General features: G+C 36.4%; 1 protein-coding gene across 5 annotated transcripts in view; it reads left to right on the plus strand.

Annotated features, from left to right (window-relative positions):
- SSH2 (slingshot protein phosphatase 2) overlaps positions 1–20,207 on the plus strand; it is a 255,428-nt gene that overhangs the window by 123,291 nt on the left and 111,930 nt on the right. The window contains exon 1 of one of the 5 annotated variants that reach the window (XM_081272258.1): positions 13,187–13,611. The exons of the other annotated variants lie outside the window; for them this stretch is intronic. Within the exon in view, the coding sequence (XP_081128384.1) occupies positions 13,484–13,611 (128 nt within the window). The 5' untranslated portion in view covers positions 13,187–13,483. Of the gene's footprint in view, positions 1–13,186; positions 13,612–20,207 lie in introns of those variants that run through there. 5 annotated transcript variants of the gene reach the window in all.

The raw sequence follows: 20,207 nt of genomic DNA on the forward strand, positions 1-20,207 counted from the left end.
ATAACTTATTTTTATACTCATGTAATGGTCTTACATAATAGTTAAATTTTACAAATAGTTAATTAAAGTATGCAGTTATAGTAACAAGTGAAATGGGCATCAACAGTTTTGAAACAATCAAATTTTTTAAGCATACAGTTTAATTAGTAGAAGTAGCAGTATGGTCATACTAGAGAGGAGTAACCTATTAGGGAAGAACATCTCCGCTACTATGGCAGTATGCTTATTTACATAGTTTGGGATAGTGCTTAACACATGATAAATGCTCAATAAATGTTATTGACTAATAATTAAGAACCACCATCAGCTTGACATTCCTTATAGAAGGGGTTTTGAATAATGCATTAGCCAAGCACTTTGGGGTAGTAATGAGAGAAGGAACGTCCGTAAATGTACACTTGTAAAGTTCATGCCATTCACAGAGAACATAAGGTATTTAGTGGGCCATTTTTTCATGTATCTCATCTATCTTCCCTACTTAGTAAGAGCTGTTCAATATATATAAAATATTATATATTCTCATACTTCTTTGAATGCCTCACACTAACCCAAAGCCTGGCAGAGTTGGCACTCACTATTTTGGAATACCTATGTTAACCAATCTGGCATAACTAATAAATATAGTATATGTCAAAATATTAACTTATCTTTGGAAAGGATTTTGAAAGCCCTATTTTCAAGGTTCAGTGTAAGAACTTCAATATTCTGTTTCGTAGTCTTCTTTTTTATTATTATAGTTTTCTTTAGCTTCTTGTATTTATTCTAGAATGTTTGCCTGTGTAAAAATATCAGCAGCACTTCTTTCATAGTTAATGTTTTATTTTGACTGACAAAAGCTGCCCTTCCTCTAGATTAAAAACAAGGGTCCTTGGGGGAAAACATTGTTTTGCTTTTTGATTCAGAGGAAAATTTTAATTCCTTCAGAGGTGAGAGTTTAAAATGTTTGATTTTACACATCTATCAAGCATTATCACCCACTGTTGTCCAATACCAGTATGGCCCTTAGGAGATAATAGGGCTGTGAAATTAAAATGCTTTGTAAAGAAACTGCATTTGTACAAAAAAAGGTTATCTTCTAGCTCAAATATAGATTTGTGTGTTTGTTGCTTTTTTATTTATTTTTTTAGCAGTAGAACTTCTTTTTAAGAGAATTGAATTTTAATGTGTACTTGGGTGTCACTTTAGATTACATACAACTATAAAAAGCTTCAGAATACAATGTTATGGGGAGAGCTGTGTTTTTATTACAGTTTCATTGACTGTTTAGCCATCCACATGTTTTAATAATATCTAGAATAAATTACCTCCTAAGAATAACGTAAGAAGAAATAAGTTTATTTAATTGTAATTTGTTTAGTGTTAGCTAAATCTAACACTAAGTTCTCACTCAAAGCCCCAAATTTATTTTCTATCATGTGAAAAAGTCTATAATTAAAAGTGCGTTTTAAATCAATAAAATTTCACTAAGGACTTTATTTTTGACAATTATTTCAATAAGTCTCCCTGATTGTTCTGTTTTTAGAATAATTGATGTGCAAGTTGAATTTTAATTTAATAGGTAATTTTTCTTTAAAATTTTTTTTCCTTGAGGGGATACTATCTCTCCTTTCTCAAAGTGGAGCTGGTTTTGTTTTGTTTTGGTACTGGGGATTAAACCCAGGGGCACTTTACCATTGAGCTACATTCCCACATATTTTTTTATATTTTTAATTTTTTTTTTTTACTTTGAGACAGGGTATTGCTAAGTTGCTTAGGGCCTCACTAAGTTGCTGAGGCTGGCCTCAAATTTGGAAGCCTCCTTCCTCAGCCCAATCACTGGGATTACAGGTATACATCACCAAACCCAGCTGGGGCTACTATTCTTAACCTAAAACAATTCTTTTCCTTGGAGAACTTCTTTTGGGAGTTTGTGTGCTATAACTAAAACAGCATTCCAGCTTGGGTTTATCTGAATCTGTTACTTTACTTATAAAACTATGAAAATACCCTTAAATTAGACTGCTTAAGGGTAAAATACTTCACAAACAGCAAATAATATAATATCTGTAATGTGGTAATTTTAAAATGCCACTAAGAGAAAAATACTATTTAAGATTTAATTAGTATACAAATATGAAAATACCTCAAGTAGTAGGCAAAGTAGGATTGTCTAACTAATTTGCTTATAATACCCATATCACCATGAATTAAGCCCCAAACCAGAAAACTACTTTTGGTTGATGAGCATTCCTAATAAAATGAGTATATTAAATAATTATAAGAGATGCTTTTTAAAGTTTTTAAAGGCTTTTTATTATATTCTCACAAACTTAACTCATCTCAGTACTCTTCTACAAACTGACCTGAGAATAAGATCAAAGACATTCAATTAATAAAAAGCCTTGTAATATAACTTTATTTGGTACTGAGGATTGAACCCAGGGGCACTTTAGCACTGACCTTTTTAAAAAACTTTTTCGAGACAGCTGACTACAAACTTGCCATCCTCTGTTAACTCACAATAAGGGAGTTGGAAGGAGAATAGAAATTCACTGGATTAGACAAAGGGGAATGAAGGGAAGGGAGGGGGATGGAAATAGGAAAGACAGTAGAATGAATTGGACATAACTTTCCAATGTTCATATATGAATCCACAACCAGTGAAACTCCACACCACATACTACCACAAGAATGGGAAGTTAGGGCCGGGATTGTGGCTCAGTGGTAGAGTCCTTCCCTAGCATGCATGAGGCACTAGGTTCCATCCCAGGTGCCACATAAAAATAAACAAATAGAATAGAGGTATTGTTTCATCTACAACTGAAAAAAAATTAAAGAATGGGAAGTTATATTCCATGGATGCTTTTTCTAAAAAATTTTTTTTAGTTGTAGATGGACTCAATACCTTTATTTTATTTATTTATTTATTTTATGTGATGCTGAGAATCGAACCCAGCACCTCACACGTGCTGGGCAAGCACTCTACCCCTGAGCCCCAGCCCCAGCCCCTCCATGTATGTTTGATATGTCAAAATACATTCTACTGTCATGTACAACTAAAAAGAACAAATAAAAAATTTAAAAACAACAAGAAAAACTTACCATATCCTGCCTTAGCCACCAGGCCCAGCTCTGTTGTGATATAACACTTACGTAATTATTTTTAAATAATTTAAATGACTAAAATTATTTAACATACTAATTTTATGTTGGCTCATGAGCCATAAACAGTTTTCCAGCTATGAATTTAGTCATTTTGTGAATTTTACAGAAAAGGATAGAAAAGTAAAATCTGAAATAACAGCTTTCCAGAAGTGACTATGGAACTAAAGGAACTAGGCTTTTCTCTTTTTGTTTGACAATATAATGCAAGAGCTTAAGCTGAAATTACACCATCAAGCTTAATTATTGTTTTCTGTTCATATACTAGATCCTTAACCATTGGAAGCCAGTTAACACCCTTCCCCACTCAGTTTTTTTTAGGCAGAAATCTCAGAAATTGAGATTTTTGTTGTTTTTCCAGAATTTATTATAAAAAATTTAAAACATGCAGATGAGTTCAAAGAATTGTGTAATAAACACCCAACTACACCCCCCTTCTGTGATTAACATTTACTATATTGGGTTTGTCACTATCTACCCATCTATTTCTTCCTATACTATTAAGCTTTTATTTAAGAAAAATTTGCCTGCCCATCTATATGTATTTTACATATAATCCTTAAGAAACTTTAAAAAATCAATTTTAGTGCTTTATCAGCTATAATTTTTTTAATGAATTTTACATTAAAGAAAGATTGCTGGGCATATGCCTATAATCCCAGCTATAATGGAGGCTGAGGCAGGAATGATGCAAGCTCAAGGCTAGTCTGAGCAACTTAGTGAGAACTTGTCTCAATTTTTGAAAAAGTAAATAAATAAATAAAAAGGACTGGGAATGTAGCTTAGTGCTAGACCATTTTCCTAGCATGCATAAGGCCCTGGGTTCCATCCCAAATACAGGGGGGAGCTGGAGGAGATCCATTGTTTACCTAGCTTTTCCAGCTGAGGTGGATGAATAGAATCTGACAAAACCATATCTTTAAAAAAAATTCTTTTAATTTTTTTTAAATTCACTTATTTTTAATTAATATTTATTTTTTAATTATAGGTGGACACAATTTCTTTATTTTTATGTGGTGCTGAGGATCAAACCCAGTCCCTCACACATGGTAGGCGAGTGCTGTGCCTCTGAGCCACAATCCCTCATTTACTTTTTTTTTAATGTGGTGCTGAGGACCGAACCTAGTGCCTTACACATGCTAGGCAAACACTCTACCACTGAGCCACAACCTCAACCCCAAAACCATTCTTTTCTCAGTTAGCTGATGTAAGAGCTGAAGAATGATACAAAGTACCCTCTTTCTAGTAAGGATTAAGAATCATAACTTTCGGCTGAGCATAGTAGTGGTACACACCTGTAATCCCAGCTACTTGGGAGGCTCAGGCAGGAGGGTTGCAAGTTCAGGGCCTGTGTAGGCTGCTTAGCAAGACCTTTTCCCAAAATAAAAAATAAGAAGGGCAGGAATGTAACTCAATAGTAAAATGCCCCTGAGTTCAATCCTTATTACTGAAGAGGGGGGTGCGGGGAGCATAACTTGCATACTTCTAGGTTTTGCCTAATTCAGAAAACACACTATCAATATTGTGCTTCAATTCTTTCAACGTTTGACATGGTTGTTGAAGTGTGTAATTATCTAAGTATGTAACTTTGCATATTCACCTGATTTCAGAGAAGAAAGATATGGCAAGTGAGATATAGCCCGGTTTAGAGAGATAATGATGCTGCTCATCCAAGGCCTGTAAACTTGACCATTCTAAACAAACTACATAGTACTAAACTTCTTGTGAAAGGGCTGAATCAATCCTACTGTAAGTTGGATAGATCCCTTAACTTTTGAGCCTCAGTTTCCTCATCTTTAAAGTGAAGCTGATTATCAGAGCTAGCTCTCACAGGATTTTAATAAGAATCAAGTGAGGTTGGACATGAAAACACTGTAGAGCTGAGAATGAAACTTACACCTTAAAATACAGATAAGAATTTGAAAGGCTGGATAAAAGTGGTCACAGAGAGGGAATAGTCTGAACACAGAGAATGAGACTTGGATATGGAAGACTGGATAGAAACTATGTAATTGTAGCAAAAATTAGTTTCAGGAGAATGGGTAAAAAGTGTTTAGAGGGGATGAAGTTAAGGGTTATACACCATAATGACTGGAGTATGGCAGGATTCGAATTTTAGAGGATCTGAAAACTTGAGGGAAGAGATTAAAGTTAATCTGAAAGGGAATAAGAAATTATTTGGGAGTTTGAGTGAGGAATAATATAAACATGTTTAGCTCATATTCATTTGTAATCAGCATTTGGCAAATTGTCTGGCATACAGGTATTTCGGATTTGATTTGTCAGAATTCAGTTAATCTGTCACAGTCTGGGCTTCTTATCAACTAGATGTTAGTTTTTTTCATCTTTAATTGTTCAAGGAATGATAATACCTGACCAATAGTAGGTTTATTTTAAACATCAAATAGGATGGTGATATATCATCATTATCCATAAATAGATTAAATGCCTTCTTTATGTAGGATGTTGTGGAGGAGAAAATGTCAGGTACAGTAAAGTAGGTGTTCAAGGTCCCCAAAAGTTCTTCCTGTTGCAAATAGGTTTAACCTATTCTGTAATGAACCTCCATCTTCATGAAGACAGTGTAGAATACTGGTTCAGAAAGCGGTTTCTACCTGGCACAGTGGCACACACATGTAATCTCAGCTACTTGGGAAGCTGAGATAGGAGAATCACAAGTTCAAGGCCAGCCTCAGCAACTTGGCAAGACCCTGTCTCCAAAATGTGTGGGGATGTACCTCATTGGTAAACAACCCCTGAGTTCAATCCCAGTACCAAAAGAAAAAGGAAATCAGGTTTTGGAGCAAGAATAAGTAACTCAGCTTGAAATACTGCTATATAAGCTTGGGCAAATTATTTAACCTCTCTGAGTCTCACAGAGATAATAATACAATCTAGGGTTGTTTATGAGAATTAAGTGAGATAGTATATGTAAAGTCTTAATAGAGCACTTGGCACACAGCTCATTAATTATTAGTTTATCAGTTATTGTGTTGTTTTTTGAGATCTTATCCACCTTTCCAACCTTCATTTTTTTGTTATTGTTGTTACTCTCAAATTCACTTCCAATTTTTCTGTCTCACCCGATTCTAAGATATTATTGACATTAGGCCATTATTTGACTCGTTTACCTGTATTGTACAATATTAGCATTAAAGAGATCTTAAAATGGCTTATGAATTCAAAATTATAATATCTTCATGGGCCAGGGTTGTGTCTCAGTGGTAGAACACTTGCCTAGCACATGTGAGACACTAGGTTTGATTCTCAGCACATCATAAATAAACAAATAAATATACTATGTCCATCTACAACTAAAAATATTTTTTAAATTATATTAGTTTAAATATTACATATATTTAGTTATGTCTAAGTGATTCTTTGGAATCAGTAATTTGTGATATAGTTCTTCTTAATATTTTTCTTTATAAGTTTATTTTTCTAATTTCTATAGCATATTTATTATATATAGATGTGCATATCTATCTATATAGTTTTTAATGTAATATGTAAAATATGTGATATAAAGGAGGATCTTGAGCCCTGAGTTAATTCAGTAAATCATGGGGCAGGAAGAAACAATTTGATTTCATAGGAAAATAAAAAACTAAACTCTTTAGGAGAACAATTTGACAATATCTACCAAATCTTATGATCATGTTTTGAAAAAGTGGTTTTACTTTATTTGTTTGTTTTTGTTTTTTGTTGTTGTTTTGTTAGTGGGGATGGAACCCAGGGGTACTCTACCACTAAGCCACATCTCTCCTTTTAATAGGGGGTGGGGGGGGCTTTTAAAATATTTACTTATTCATTTTTCAGCCCTATGGATTAAACCACAGTGCTCTATCACTGAGCTATATCCTTAGTCTTTTTTATTCTTTGACAATAAAATATTTTATTCTTTATTTGAGAATAAAATATTTTTATTCTTTATTCTTTTTTATTCTTTAACTGAGTTACTTAGGATGTTGCTAAGTTGCTGGGCTGGTTTTGAACTTGTGATCCTCTCCTTCCTTCTTCATAGGGATTACAGGTGTTCACCAGCACACCCAGCCTGTGTCTGAAATATTTTAAACTAACTGCCAACTCCACTTCTAGGTATCCATCCAAAAAGTATATACATAAAAAATGTGTAAAAGGATTGAAGTATGGCTCAGTGGTAGAGTGCCTCACTAGATATTTTATGTACTAGCAAAGACTGAACACAACTTAAATGGTCTATCAGTAGAGGAATGTTTGAATAAATTATATATGAACTTACAATAGAATAGAGCGCTTGCCTAGCATGTGTGAGGCACTGAGTTCTATTTTCAGCACCACATATAAATTAATAAAGTCCATTGACCATACCATATATATATCATGGTAGATTCATATAACCATGGAAAAAATATTCACAATATAATGATAGGTGGTGGGGTAGGGGGAGAAGTAGAATAATATGTGTAATATAATTCTATGTGTGTTTCTTACAGTATAGTTACAATATATTGATGTTTGCATATGTGAGGAAATTTTCTGAAAATATTAATCACCCAGTAAGAAGGATGGGAAGAGTGGCTTTCATCTTACCTTTGTGATGGGGGGGGAGCTTAATCATTCAGCATATAAAACATTAGGTTGGGAATGTGGCTCAGTGGTAAAATGTTTGCCTAGCATGTACAAGGCCCTGGGTTCAATCCCCAGTACCACAAAAAAACAAACAAAAGGAACAAAATGAAAAGAGAGTGGGAACTAAATAGTTAAATGTTTTGTAAAGTGTGTTGGATGTGAAAAGTGATCTATAAATGCCTATTATTTTAACTAAACAATAGAATGAGGGGCTTTTGTAATCTGAAGAAAGCAGCATTTCAACATCTTTTCCTACAGGAACATATGGTGGTTAAGACCATGGGGGATGAATGCCTTAGAGTTCTGCTCTCTTGGAGTTGATACACAGATCTTTTCAGTGTTCCCCATTGCTCTTATGGTGGAAATATCTATGGAAATGATCGTAAAGGCTCAGTGACATTGTTCAACTCCTGTTTAAAACTCTTGTCAGATACTCTAAAAAAAAAAAAGAAAAGAAAAAAACAGCCACATGGTGATTGCAAAAACATGATTGCTTTTAAGTTTTAAAAGCCTTAGTTTAGAGTTTGGTTTGTTGTATTGTATGAAGAGTGCCTTTGACTAAGAGTAGTAAGATACCTCTTACCTCTGGTGTTTTCTGGGCAAGAAATTTGAAAATATGGGTATTATCTTGAGAGTTTTATCCTAGCATTTTACAGATTAACAGGAGACAGAAGGTTGTGTTACTCTAGGTAACAGGCTTTTGTTTTGTAACTTTTTAAGTGACACTTGGGATTAATTACGATTTATATTGTAATTAGATCAAGCCCTTAAGGAAAACAAAAAACACAAATAGGTCCTCTGAATGGTATAATCATTTTTTTCTTATGACCAGGTATTTACATATTATTTAAGAGCTTAAAAATGCAAGTAGAATAAGCACTGAAGATTTCACATTACTGTAGGTTGCAGTAGTTAATGCATTAACCACCTGGCAAAGAGAATAGTAAAGACTTCCTAAATGAAAACAATGGTACATAGGGGAAGTTTGTATGTATTTCAGTTTTCCCTCATTCTTCAATTCTTGGGTAATAAAAAGATTAAAAAACAAAACAAATGCAACTATTACTTAAAGCTGATGGGGCAATTTATGGATGATGATACTTCATAGTGAAACCTTGGTGTTGTCTTGTTCACAGAGAACTTTCGTCTGTATATCTTAAGCCTGTAAAGTAAACATTACCATCCCTAGTTTTAGAGTAAAGAAACTAGGGCTGGGACAGATTAAGGTTTGCCTGTGAACAAAGTAGTTAGTATCTAGAATTTCTGATACCACAGTCACTGCCGTTTTTTCATGCCACTTACTTTAGCTATTTTTCAGATTTGTGGAAAAGAACATAGAGGATCATCTCTAATCCAATATTTTCATTTTCTCAGTGGACAAACTAAGGCGCATAGTGGGTCTTAATTTAGATTGTCAGATATTAAGACCAGAGGGTAGATTTTTGTGCCAGGCTCTCTTTTAGGATAGAAAGAAATACACACACACACACACACACACACACACACACACAAACACACACACGTACGTATATGTATATACACACAAACATACATCTGTGTACATATGCATATATATATACATGCATACACACACATATATATCAACTCTTTAGAATAACTTTATAAATTAGGTATAATGTCACAAATTGAATAATTTCAAAATTCATACCTAATGATGGCACCAGGATTCAAACCTAGCCTATTAATTTCAAGTCCAGGGTTTTATTTATTTATTTATTTTTAAGAGAGAGGAGGGGGGGAGAGAGAGAGAGAGAGAGAGAGAGAGAGAATTTTTAATATTTATTTTTTAGTTCTCTGCGGACACAACATCTTTGTTTGTATGTGGTGCTGAGGATCGAACGTGGGCCGCACGCATGCCAAGCGAGCGCGCTACTGCTTGAGCCACATCCCCAGCCCCAAGTCCAGGGTTTTAAACTGCCCGTTCTATTGCTTTAAATTAAGTGACTGTTATCTTAAAGTGGACTAAATGAATTTATCAGGATATTTAGATTAGATGAGAATACTTTCTCTAATGTTTCTGAATCTCAGAAGCACAGCTCTTGGGTTATTTCCTAGGGTTTTATTAACCCTTTTACAGATAAAGTTAAGTGACTTGGCTAAAGTCTCAGTTTATTAAGTGACCATGTTAGAACTAGAATTTGTGTACTCTGGTTTCTAGCCCACTGCTTTTGGCATCAGTTCAAATGATTTACCTATGATGAAATTTTGTCGGCAGCAAAAGCATGTCTACATCCTTCATCACATTGCAGTATTAGGTCAGGTCTCTTCTGGAATACAGTTACATCAGCATGTTGAGTTTCCAGTGTTCGGTACATACCTTATGAATGTATACATAGTAATGGAAGTAACTAAAGGATACGAGAGTCATCTGTTACTTTTTCATTTTAAATCTTCCATCTCAGTGAAAGTGTAAAGAAATGCAACAAATTTTCCTCAGGGCCTTTGTGCAAACATTTTTTTTTCTTTCTTTTTTAATAGAAAAGTCCCTCTGACTCCATATGGAGTAGAAAACTAGCTTAGTTTATTGAATGCTACTTAATCTAATTTAGAATAATTTTTAAATTCCTAAATGCTTGGGTATAGAGAGCTTGCTCCCTAGAGTCTTGTTTTTTAACAGTGGAGCCTAGAGGATTAAATTGAGCTGAACTGAATTGATTGGCATTTTGACACTGCGGACCATGAAAAGAAATGGAATTTTTCCAACTTTTAAAAACAGTCACAGAAAGAACCGTTTCCTTAAATGTGTCCCATTTTGCAAAGATTTTTTTCTTAAAAATCCAAGAGGCATTTTCTAGCACTTTATCAATCTCTTATATTACAATTCAAAGTGAGAGTTTAACTTTGAAAGGCTTTTGTAAAGGCCTGGATGGAGGCATTAACATGGTATCCTTACCTGAATAGGCACTAATAGAGGTCTTTTGAGGACTGTGCACTTTGGAGGAATCACTATAGGAGCCTTTTTATAAAAGACAAGCATACATATTTAAGAAATTGATATCTATGAAATGTATTGCTAGCATGTTAAAAATGCAAGAGACAAGTTAGAGTTGAATAAGATATATTTCCTGCTGAATTCTTTTCAGACAGAGATGATTACCATGTCATCATTTTTTCTTAAAGGGCATTATTTAGTGTTGACTTCAATAAAATCCCATCTCTGTGTGTCATGAAAAGAACTGGTCTTACCTTAACATTGCTGTTCTAAAGTGCTGCTGCCTTTTTTTTTTTTTTTTTTTTTTTAATCACAGGAGGAGACTGTCATAAGTTACAGTCTGGAAGAAGTTTCAAACTGGCAAGTTTGCCAGATATTTTAAGCAGTTTATTTTGGGGTGTATCAGCAGATTTTTTTTTCTTACATTGCCATTTGGGTGCCTGCTGACACAGCCTGAATAAATCTTTCAGACATTTTCCTTCCTAGAGATGGATGAAGATGATGAAACTCCAAGATCTGGACCTTCCATTAACTCTTCACTTACCATCTGGTTCTATTCTATTACCTGATCTCTAGGAAACAGATATTTCTTTACAGCATGAGTTTGCAACGTTTGGGTCTTTCAGTGTCTTAGCAACTAAGTTTAAGTTTTATGGAAAGATTGATAAACAAAAGAGTGATTCTGATTTCTGTCATACAAACACACATATGCACACATGTAGTTTTTTAAAGTTTATTGTTTTGTTTTATTTAATTTATTTATTTTTATTTTTTTTTTTTGTAGTGCCAGGGATTGAACCAAGGGCCTTGTACATGTGAGGCAAGCACTCTACCATCTGAGCTATATCCCCAGCTAATTTAGATTATTTCTCAACTAATATTTTGAAAATTGCCAAATTTTCCCACAGAAAAAGAGACTGAACATTTATATAAAACAAAGATTTTTTTTCTTGATTGCAGAATTTTTAGTCTTAAAGTGACTCATTTCTAATTGGTTAATGAAGACTTTAAAAAATGTTAATTTCTGAACAGGCATAATGGTGCACACCTGTAATTCTATTTCCTGGGGAGACTGAGGCAGGAGAATTCCAAGTTCAAGGGTAGCCGGAGTAACTTAAACCCTTTCTCAAAAAAATAAAAAGGGCTGGGGATGTGTCTTCGTGGTAAAGTGCTCCTGGGTTCAATCCCTAGTGTGTACACACACACACACACTTTTGGCTTTTGGATTCCTAAAGCAGCTTCATTGATATTTATTTTAGTCAAGTATTCATAAATGCTAAAATTACTGATGCCTGAAAATATTTGCTCTAGCATCATGAGACTGGAAGTGCAAGAGATAAGAGAGCTAATTATTGAGTACCTGCACTGTGCCAGCCCTTTTTGTATGCCACTACATTGCATGCAGGAGAGAGAAGAGTCTCATTTTACAAAGAGCTGGTTGCTGGTCAGATGAAAGGCACTGCTCAGTGAGTTTGAAGAAACATAGTAAAGACTTAAGCCTGTAAAGGCATCAGAGAATACCTTTTGGTGGTAACCGTTCTAAATCAGGAGTCATAAAACCTGGGTTCTTGTCCAAGTGACCTCATTTATTAATCTGCCTGGACCCTGAATGTTTCCATGTCTGAGAAGTGAGGATATAAGCTCTAGCCTGCCTTCTCAGCTGTGGTTACAGGATGGAATCACCAGCCCAGGAGAGAGGGAGCTTTGAAAATATTGATATTTAAATCCCATCCTCAAATAGAAAGTTTGGTTTGGTTCAATTGGACCCTATTAGGCCTTCTAAAAATAAATTTATGTGAATGATCCAGAAATACATGTCTGTTGTGAAAAATTCAAATATACCTAAGTATATGGGGCCACAGAGGCTCCCTACAGTACCCTCCCAGAGATAAAATAAAATAAAATCCCGTCCTCAAAAAATTCTGATTTGTTCTAAGGTTCAGTCTGGGCATAGCTATTTTTTTAAATGTCCACAAGTAATTCATTTGTACAGCTACAATCTCTATGAGGGATGACAAGTCCTCTTTACCCATTAAGCCTCAAGTTTACAATTATATACAAGACAATGGTACCTAATGGGTTAAATTTATTTCCAAGGGTTATCTACAGAGTAAGATAGCATTTTCTTTTTTCCCCACCATAATTTCAACGGTTAGTTAAAAATTTAACCTCTGAATTTCTCCCAGCACATAGAAAGCCATTGATAAGTATTTGTTTCATTTATGAATGTATAGCTTTTAAAATTTTTAAGATTATTCCAAAAATGGATTTGTTTGAGCTACAATGAATGCAAGGTGCTGGCGAAGAAGCAGGACTTTTCTGTTGAAACATTGCCCCTTAGAGAAAAGTGAGCCTTTCTCACACATCCCCTGCTTGCTACAATCCTGCACCCAAGCAGCAGTGTGTTGGGGCGGCTACTTGTAGGGCAGTCCCTGAGGCGCACGCTGCGGGATCTGTGTGGGTGCAGCGACCTCCTGGGAGGGGCGCCGCCGGCCAGGCCGACCCTCCCGGCTCTCTCAGGGCCCTCCCACCATCCGCCCCGCCTTCGCCCAGGGGCCCCGCCCCGGACGCGGGTGGGGGCAGGTTGCTGGCGGAGCCCGGCAGCCTAGACTCCACAGCCGAGCCCCAGGGCTTCGGCGGCTGCCTCCAAGCAACCTGGCGGGCCCAGCTCAGCCGCCTGGAGCCAGCTTTTCTGGCTCGGCGGAGTCCAACTCAAGCGCCTCGTGGTGGAGCCCAGTGGGGTACACCATGCAGAGCTATGCGCCTTGAATCGGTCCCATGACCTTGAGCACTTTGGTCCACGAGAGTAAGGCGTCCCCAGCCTGCACCTGCAGCCTCTGTGGCCCAGACATGATCCCTTATTTCTCCGCCAACGCGGTCATCTCGCAGAACGCCATCAACCAGCTGTGAGTCCGACGCGCGCCCTTGCGCCACTGCGAACGCTCGGAAAGTTTGCTTTTCAGCCGCTGCTTTCCCCAGCATTCTGGGGAGCGAACTAGCTAGGGAGGGCGAAAGCACAGCCTGAGTGCTCGGAGGTCTTGCGCGTCTGGGAGTTGAGCGACGGGTGGAAGTGTTGGGTTACTCTTGGAGACAATAGTGTCCCGGAATGGGGTTGGGTGGAAGAATCCTTTGGAAGGATTTTGTAGAACTTTGAGGGAAGCTGAAAGTGGGGTAGTCCCAAAGAAGTCTGTGGCGACCAAGTGACAGCCTAGCTGTAAGGCACCTGGTAGTTGGGGATAAGGAGGTGGTAGAGTCGGAATAACCGGCTGGAAACTCAAGGACTTGCTAAGTCCAGTTGGTGACAAACCTCCCGTGGTGGCCGGTTTTGTTTGTTTAAAGTAAATTTGTGCGAAACTAAGTTTCTGCTACAGATGGTCCACACAAAAAATGGCATTTCATTCTTTGACCCCAGTGGTTGTACATTAGAATTCTTTTAGAAAACTAGTTTTCGGTAGTTTGGCTGTTTTTCTTTTATTGCCCTTTTTACTAGTACGTGCTAATAACTGGGGTAGAGGAATACTCAAGCCTGGATGCGTTCTTTGACTCACTGAAATTCGGGATTCATGTGCATCTTTAAACCGTCACTGGTTGGTTCCTCTGAGAGGTGTGTGTGTGTGTGTGTGTGTGTGTATACACGTACGTGCTCACGCACGGTACTTGGATTGAACCCAACCGTGCACCCCCACTGACCTGCCCTTCTTTATTTTTATTTTTATTTTGAGACCGGGTCCTAAAACTTGCCCAGGTTGGCCTTGAACTTTCGATGCTCCTGCCTCAGCCTCCCCAGTCACTGGGATTCTTTACAGGTGTGCGCTGCCACCCTGGCTGTTTTTGAAGTCTCTAGAGTTGCCATTCCCTTCCGTTGTGGTTTAGCTATTTGTGGGAACTGACAGTGTGTGCTAATGTTTGCGGTTAATTTCAGCTCACAGTTATAAAGCTCAAAGTAGAGGAACACCACCTATTCAAGTTACATCCTTAAACCAGTAGAGTGGTTTAAGGTTACTTTAGATAGCAGCACTTTGGTCAGCATTACTGTATTGGCACTCCAGAGTGTCTTCAGAGAAGTCACCTGCTGAGATTTTTCTATGCTCCCAGCACTTAAGTGAGGCTACTGTCCCCCTCCTTCCTGAAGAACTCTTTTTTTTTCTTTTTATTGTCCCAACAGAAACTTTCCATTATCCTTTACTCACTAAAAGTCTGTATAGTAGCATGTAAAGTGATTTTTAGATATCTTACACCTAATTTATTATTTTAATTATCTGTCTTGTCCTCCCAAATAAATTCATTTGAATTTCAGCTTTTTTCCTGATGCCCCCCCCAAATTAGCATATGCAAAAGGAAAAAAGTGATTTTTACTGCCTTCTGCACAATAAATAAAATAAAACTCTCATTTTTCCTTTAAAAGGGGTGGGAGTGGGTGAAAGAGAAGGAAAGGAGTGAATAATCTGAAACAGGATAACCAATCTCAAAGAAACTGTTAACAATACTTTTTAAAGTTTTTTTTTTTTTTTTTTTTTTTTTTTTTTAAGTACCAGGCGTGGTGGTGCTGGCCTGTAATCCCAACTACAGCTACTCAGGAGGCTAAGGCAGGAGGATCGCAAAGTTCAAGGCCAGCATGGGCAATTTAGCAAGACCTTGTCTTGAAATGAAATAAAAAGAGCTGGGATGTAGCTCAGTGGAAGAGCATTCTCCTGTGTTCGGTCCCTAATATGGCAAATAAGTAAATAAATTTTAAAAAGTAGTGGAAACATCCCAGGTGTCCAAGGATGGCCGAATGGGTGAATAAAATATGATATATACATATAATGGAATATTATTCAGCTTTGTAAAAAAGGAAATTCTGATACACGTTACAACAGGAATGAACTTTGAAGGCACTATTCTAAGTGAAATAAACCAGACACAAAAGGACAGATAGTGTATAATTCCATTCATATAAGTTACCTGGAATAGTCAAATTCAAAGACAAGAAAATAGAATGGTGGTTTTGGAGCTAATGGAGAGGGTATAAGCACAAAGTTTCACTTGGGGAAGATGAAAAAATTTGGGGGTAAATAGTGGCAGTGGTTGCACATTGTGAAAGTACTTAATGACTATGTGATTAAAATAATAAATCTCGTGAATATTTATTGACAGTTAAAAAAGTGTGTGTGTGTGTGTGTGTGTGTGTGTGTGTGTGTGTGTGTTTGGTTTGGTTCTAGGGATTGAACCCAGGGCCTCATGCATGCTAGGCAAATGTTCTGTAACTGAGCTGCATCCATAGCCCAAAATGTTTTAAAGGCAGAGCTTCTGAGCTTTGGAGGGAGTGGGGGAGAGGGAGGGTTTTGAATTATATTTCCTGTGTAATCAAACAAGTCCAGGTACCTTTTAGTACTAATTAGTATCTTTGGGTAAATCATTTTACTTTGATTTCTTAGACTATCAGTGGGGGTACAGTGAATAATTTTTACTGATAGGATCAAAAGACATCATATATATTTGGTAACACTTTGTGAACTTTAAATCCCTGCACAAAAGCAAGTTAATTAAAATTAACAATAATAGCTAACATTTATTGACCACTTGTTACTGTACTAAGAATTTAATATATCTCACTTAATCCTTACACTAGCTCTTTGAACTAATTCTATTTATAAATAAGGAAACTGAGGCTTAAAGAAGTAATTGCTCAAGGCCATATAGCTAGTAAGTGACAAAACTTTCCTTAGAATCCAGATCTATTTCTTAGGTCAGTGTTCCTAACCATTATAAAAATGATATTTTGCTGGGCATGCTGGTAGACACCTGTAATCATAGTAGCTTGGGAGGTTGAGGCAGGAGGATTGCAAAAAGCCAGCCTCAACAACTTAGCAAGGCCCTAAGAAATTTAGTGAGAACCCTGCCTTTAAATTTAAAGAAAAAGAAAAAAGGGCTGGGAATGTGGCTCAATGGTTAAGCACTCCTGGGTTCAATCCCTAGTACCAAAAAGAAAAAAGATATTTTGTCTTAGTAGTTACAAGGTCACTTTTGAGATTTGACTGTCTTAAGAATTATCTTTGCCAACATCTTCAATTTTAGTAAAAAAAATGTATTTGCTATATGGATTTTACTGTTACATAGATTAAACTTTCAAAGAATTTTCAGAAAAAGAAAATTTTGTTCAAAAAGAAAAAGAAGAAATTATTTTAAAGTGTTTCAGAATATTTTTGTCTTTTTTGCTGCTGCTTCTTGCTATGAAATTCATTTTGAAACTATTTATTAGTATAACTTTAGATGTCATGTTTGTATGACATTTATAGTGTTGCCCAGCTCATCATCATTAAAAAAAAATTATTAGGGCCAAGCAATGTGGTTCATACCCCAAATCCCAGGGACTTAGGAGGCTAAAGCAGGAGGATTACAAATTCAAGGCCAGCCTCAGCAATTCAGGGGATGTGGCTCAACTGTAAAACACCCCAGGTTTCAATTCTTAGTACAAAAAAAGAAAAAGAAAAAAAATCTTGGAACTTGCCAGTCACAGTGGCTTACACCTATAATCACCTGGAAGTTGGGGAGGATCACAAGTTCATCAGCCAGAGCAACAGAGTAAGACCCAGTGTCAAAAAGAAAAAAAAGTCTCAGAAGTTAGGCACTTGAGACACTGATTTGTTACCTTGTGTTTTTCATCCTTGACCAAAAGTAATTGTATTTATTTATTTGTTTTCGTAAGTGATTTTGACTTCCTGCCTGTACATTTGTGCTTTCTAAGTAAGCTCAATAATAGAGAAGCATATTGAGATAGTTATGCAAAATATTCCCTTTCATGTTGTTTTGTTTTAGTAATAATACTAGTGCTCTTTCAGTTTAATTTTGTAGTTGTCCAAGTAAATTCACAAGTGCTCTTCCCCAAACTTAAGCTTGCACAGAATTACCTGGAGGGCTTGTTAAAACACAAATTGCTGCCTGCAGCCCCCAGAGTTTCTGATTCTGCAATTTGGGTATGGATAGAGACTTGTTCCTAGATGATGTTCATGATGCTGGTCTGGGGACCACTGCCCTTTTAAAGTATTCCTCTGAGGTAGATTGGGCAAGTCATCATCCACATTTTATAGGGCAATTAACTAGAGAAATCATAATGATGATGTAATTTGCACTGAGCTACATGGCTTACTATTGGTAGAACTGAAACTAGAACCAGCATTTTCCCTTCTCAGTATCCTGAACTCTTACATGCTGTGCTTAAAGTCCTAATATGTATATCTTTGTGTATGTGTATCTCTGTGTCTTTATGTATGAATGTGTGTGTGTGTTTCTTTGTGTGTTACTGGGGAGGGAACCCATGGCTTCGTTTGTGCTAGGCAAATGCTTTACCACTGAGGTATGATCTCAGCCCCTTGAAAGTTTTTTTATATATATATAAATTTCTAGCAGTGGAATTTCTTCGTTCAATATTATGTATATGTTAAAATTTTGATGAATACTGCCATATTGCTCTTTAAAAAGTCTTTGCCAGTTTGCTTTACTAGCTGTATACAAGAGTGTACCTTAACCTGGTGCAATGGCACACACCTCTGGTCCCAGCAATTTAGGAGCCTGGGGCAGGAGGATCACAAGTTCAAGGTCAGCCTCAGCAATTGAGCAAGGTCCTAGGTAACTTAGCCAGACCCTGCTTAAAATAAAAAAGGCTGCAACAACTCCTGAGGCTGAAGCAGGAGGATCAGGAGTGCAAAGCCAGCCTCATCAGATTAGCGAGGTACTTAGCAACTCAGCGAGAGTCTCTAAATAAAATATAAAAAAGGGCTGGGGATGTGGCTCAATGGTTAAGTGCCCCCAGGTTCAATCCTTGGTACCAAAAAGGAAAAAAAAAAAAAAAAAAAAGGCTGGGGATGCAGCTCAGTAGTTAAGCGCCCCCTGGATATTCAGTCTTTCCCTATATCTTTATCAACCCTAGTAATAGTAATAACAATATTAACTAGCATCTAATGTTTTACTGAGCTCTTATTCTCTGAGAGATACTGTTTTGAGCACTATGCATATTATCTCATTCTCCTGTCTTAGTAATCTTATGAGTTTAATATGCTCAATTACAGGTGAGAGACACAAAGATATTAAGTAACCTATAAATTTAAAATTATATAGCCAGTATGCAAACATAGGCTAACTCTAGAGCCCCTATTCTTTTTTAATATTTATTTTTTTAGTTATAGGTGGACAAAATATCTTTGTTTTTATGTGGTGCTGAGGATCGAACCCAGTACTTCACGCATGGTAGGCGAGTACCACAACCTGAGCCACAATTCCAGCCCAGAGTCCCTATTCTTAAATACTTTATGTATAATTCCCTTATTACTATTGAGGTTTAGCATTTATTTATATTATTATTGGTCTTTTTTCATTTTTAATCTGTGATTTGCATGTTTGTACTTCTGATCACTTTTTTATTGGTATTTTTCTTCTTCCTTCCTTATTCCTTCCTTTGGATTAAATCCAGGGCCTCATGTATACAAGGCAAGTGTTCTACCACTAAGATAGATGCACTCCCTTGTTATCTTTTTTATATTCTTTGTATATTATGAATACAAGACAAAAATACTTTTCCTGTCTTATTGCTTGCCTTTTTTCTAATATTTTTTAGTTGTAGTTGGACACACTACCTTTATTTATTTTATGTGGTACTAAGGATCGAACCAAGGGCCTCGCACATGCTAGGCGAGCCCTCTACTGCTGAGCCACATCCACAGCCCCTATTGCTTGCCTTTTAAAAAAAATTTTTTTTAGTTGTAGATAGACACAATACCTTTTTTTATGTATTTATTTTTACGTGATGCTGAGGATCAACCCCAGTGCCTCACTCATGCTAGGCAAGCTCTCTACCACTGAATTACAACTCCAGCCGCTTTTTGCTTGCATTTTAACCTAGCATTTCATTTAAAAGTTTTAAATTTTTGTATAGTCAAATCTGTTAGTATTTTAGCTTATGGTTTCAGAGTTTTGTATCTTGCTTTAAAAAATCCTTATCCACTCCCAGGATTATGAATGTAGTATTATATATTTTTTCAATTACATTTACATTTTAAAATATTTGCTCTTTAAAACATCTGTGAATTATTTTTATTTATACTGTTAGGTACGAATTGAACTTAACATTTTTTTCCAAAATAATTTGTAAGTTATTCAAATACCATATATATTATATATTAAATTCTTATAAATGGTTGCTATGGCACATGACCATAATCAGAGGGATTCCAAAGGTAGGAGAAGGATCACAAGTTTGAGGCTAGCCTGAGCATTTTAGCAAGACCCTATCTCATAAAAGGGCTGGAGATGTAGCTCAGTGGTAGAGCACCCCTTGGTTAAATTTCCAATATCCTCTTCCCTGTTAAAAAAAAAAAAAGAAAAAAAAATTCTTTTAGATATTTGGTATCTGCTTTTGTATCCTCAAATTATGTTGCTGATTTTTTCTGTTTATATACCAATACCACACTGGGCTTAGTGGTGCATATCTGTAATACCAGTGACTCAGGAGGGTGCTAATTCCAGG

Source organism: Spermophilus citellus, assembly GCF_964194105.1.
Source record: "Spermophilus citellus genome assembly, chromosome: 17".
NCBI classification, from domain to species: Eukaryota; Metazoa; Chordata; class Mammalia; order Rodentia; family Sciuridae; genus Spermophilus; species Spermophilus citellus.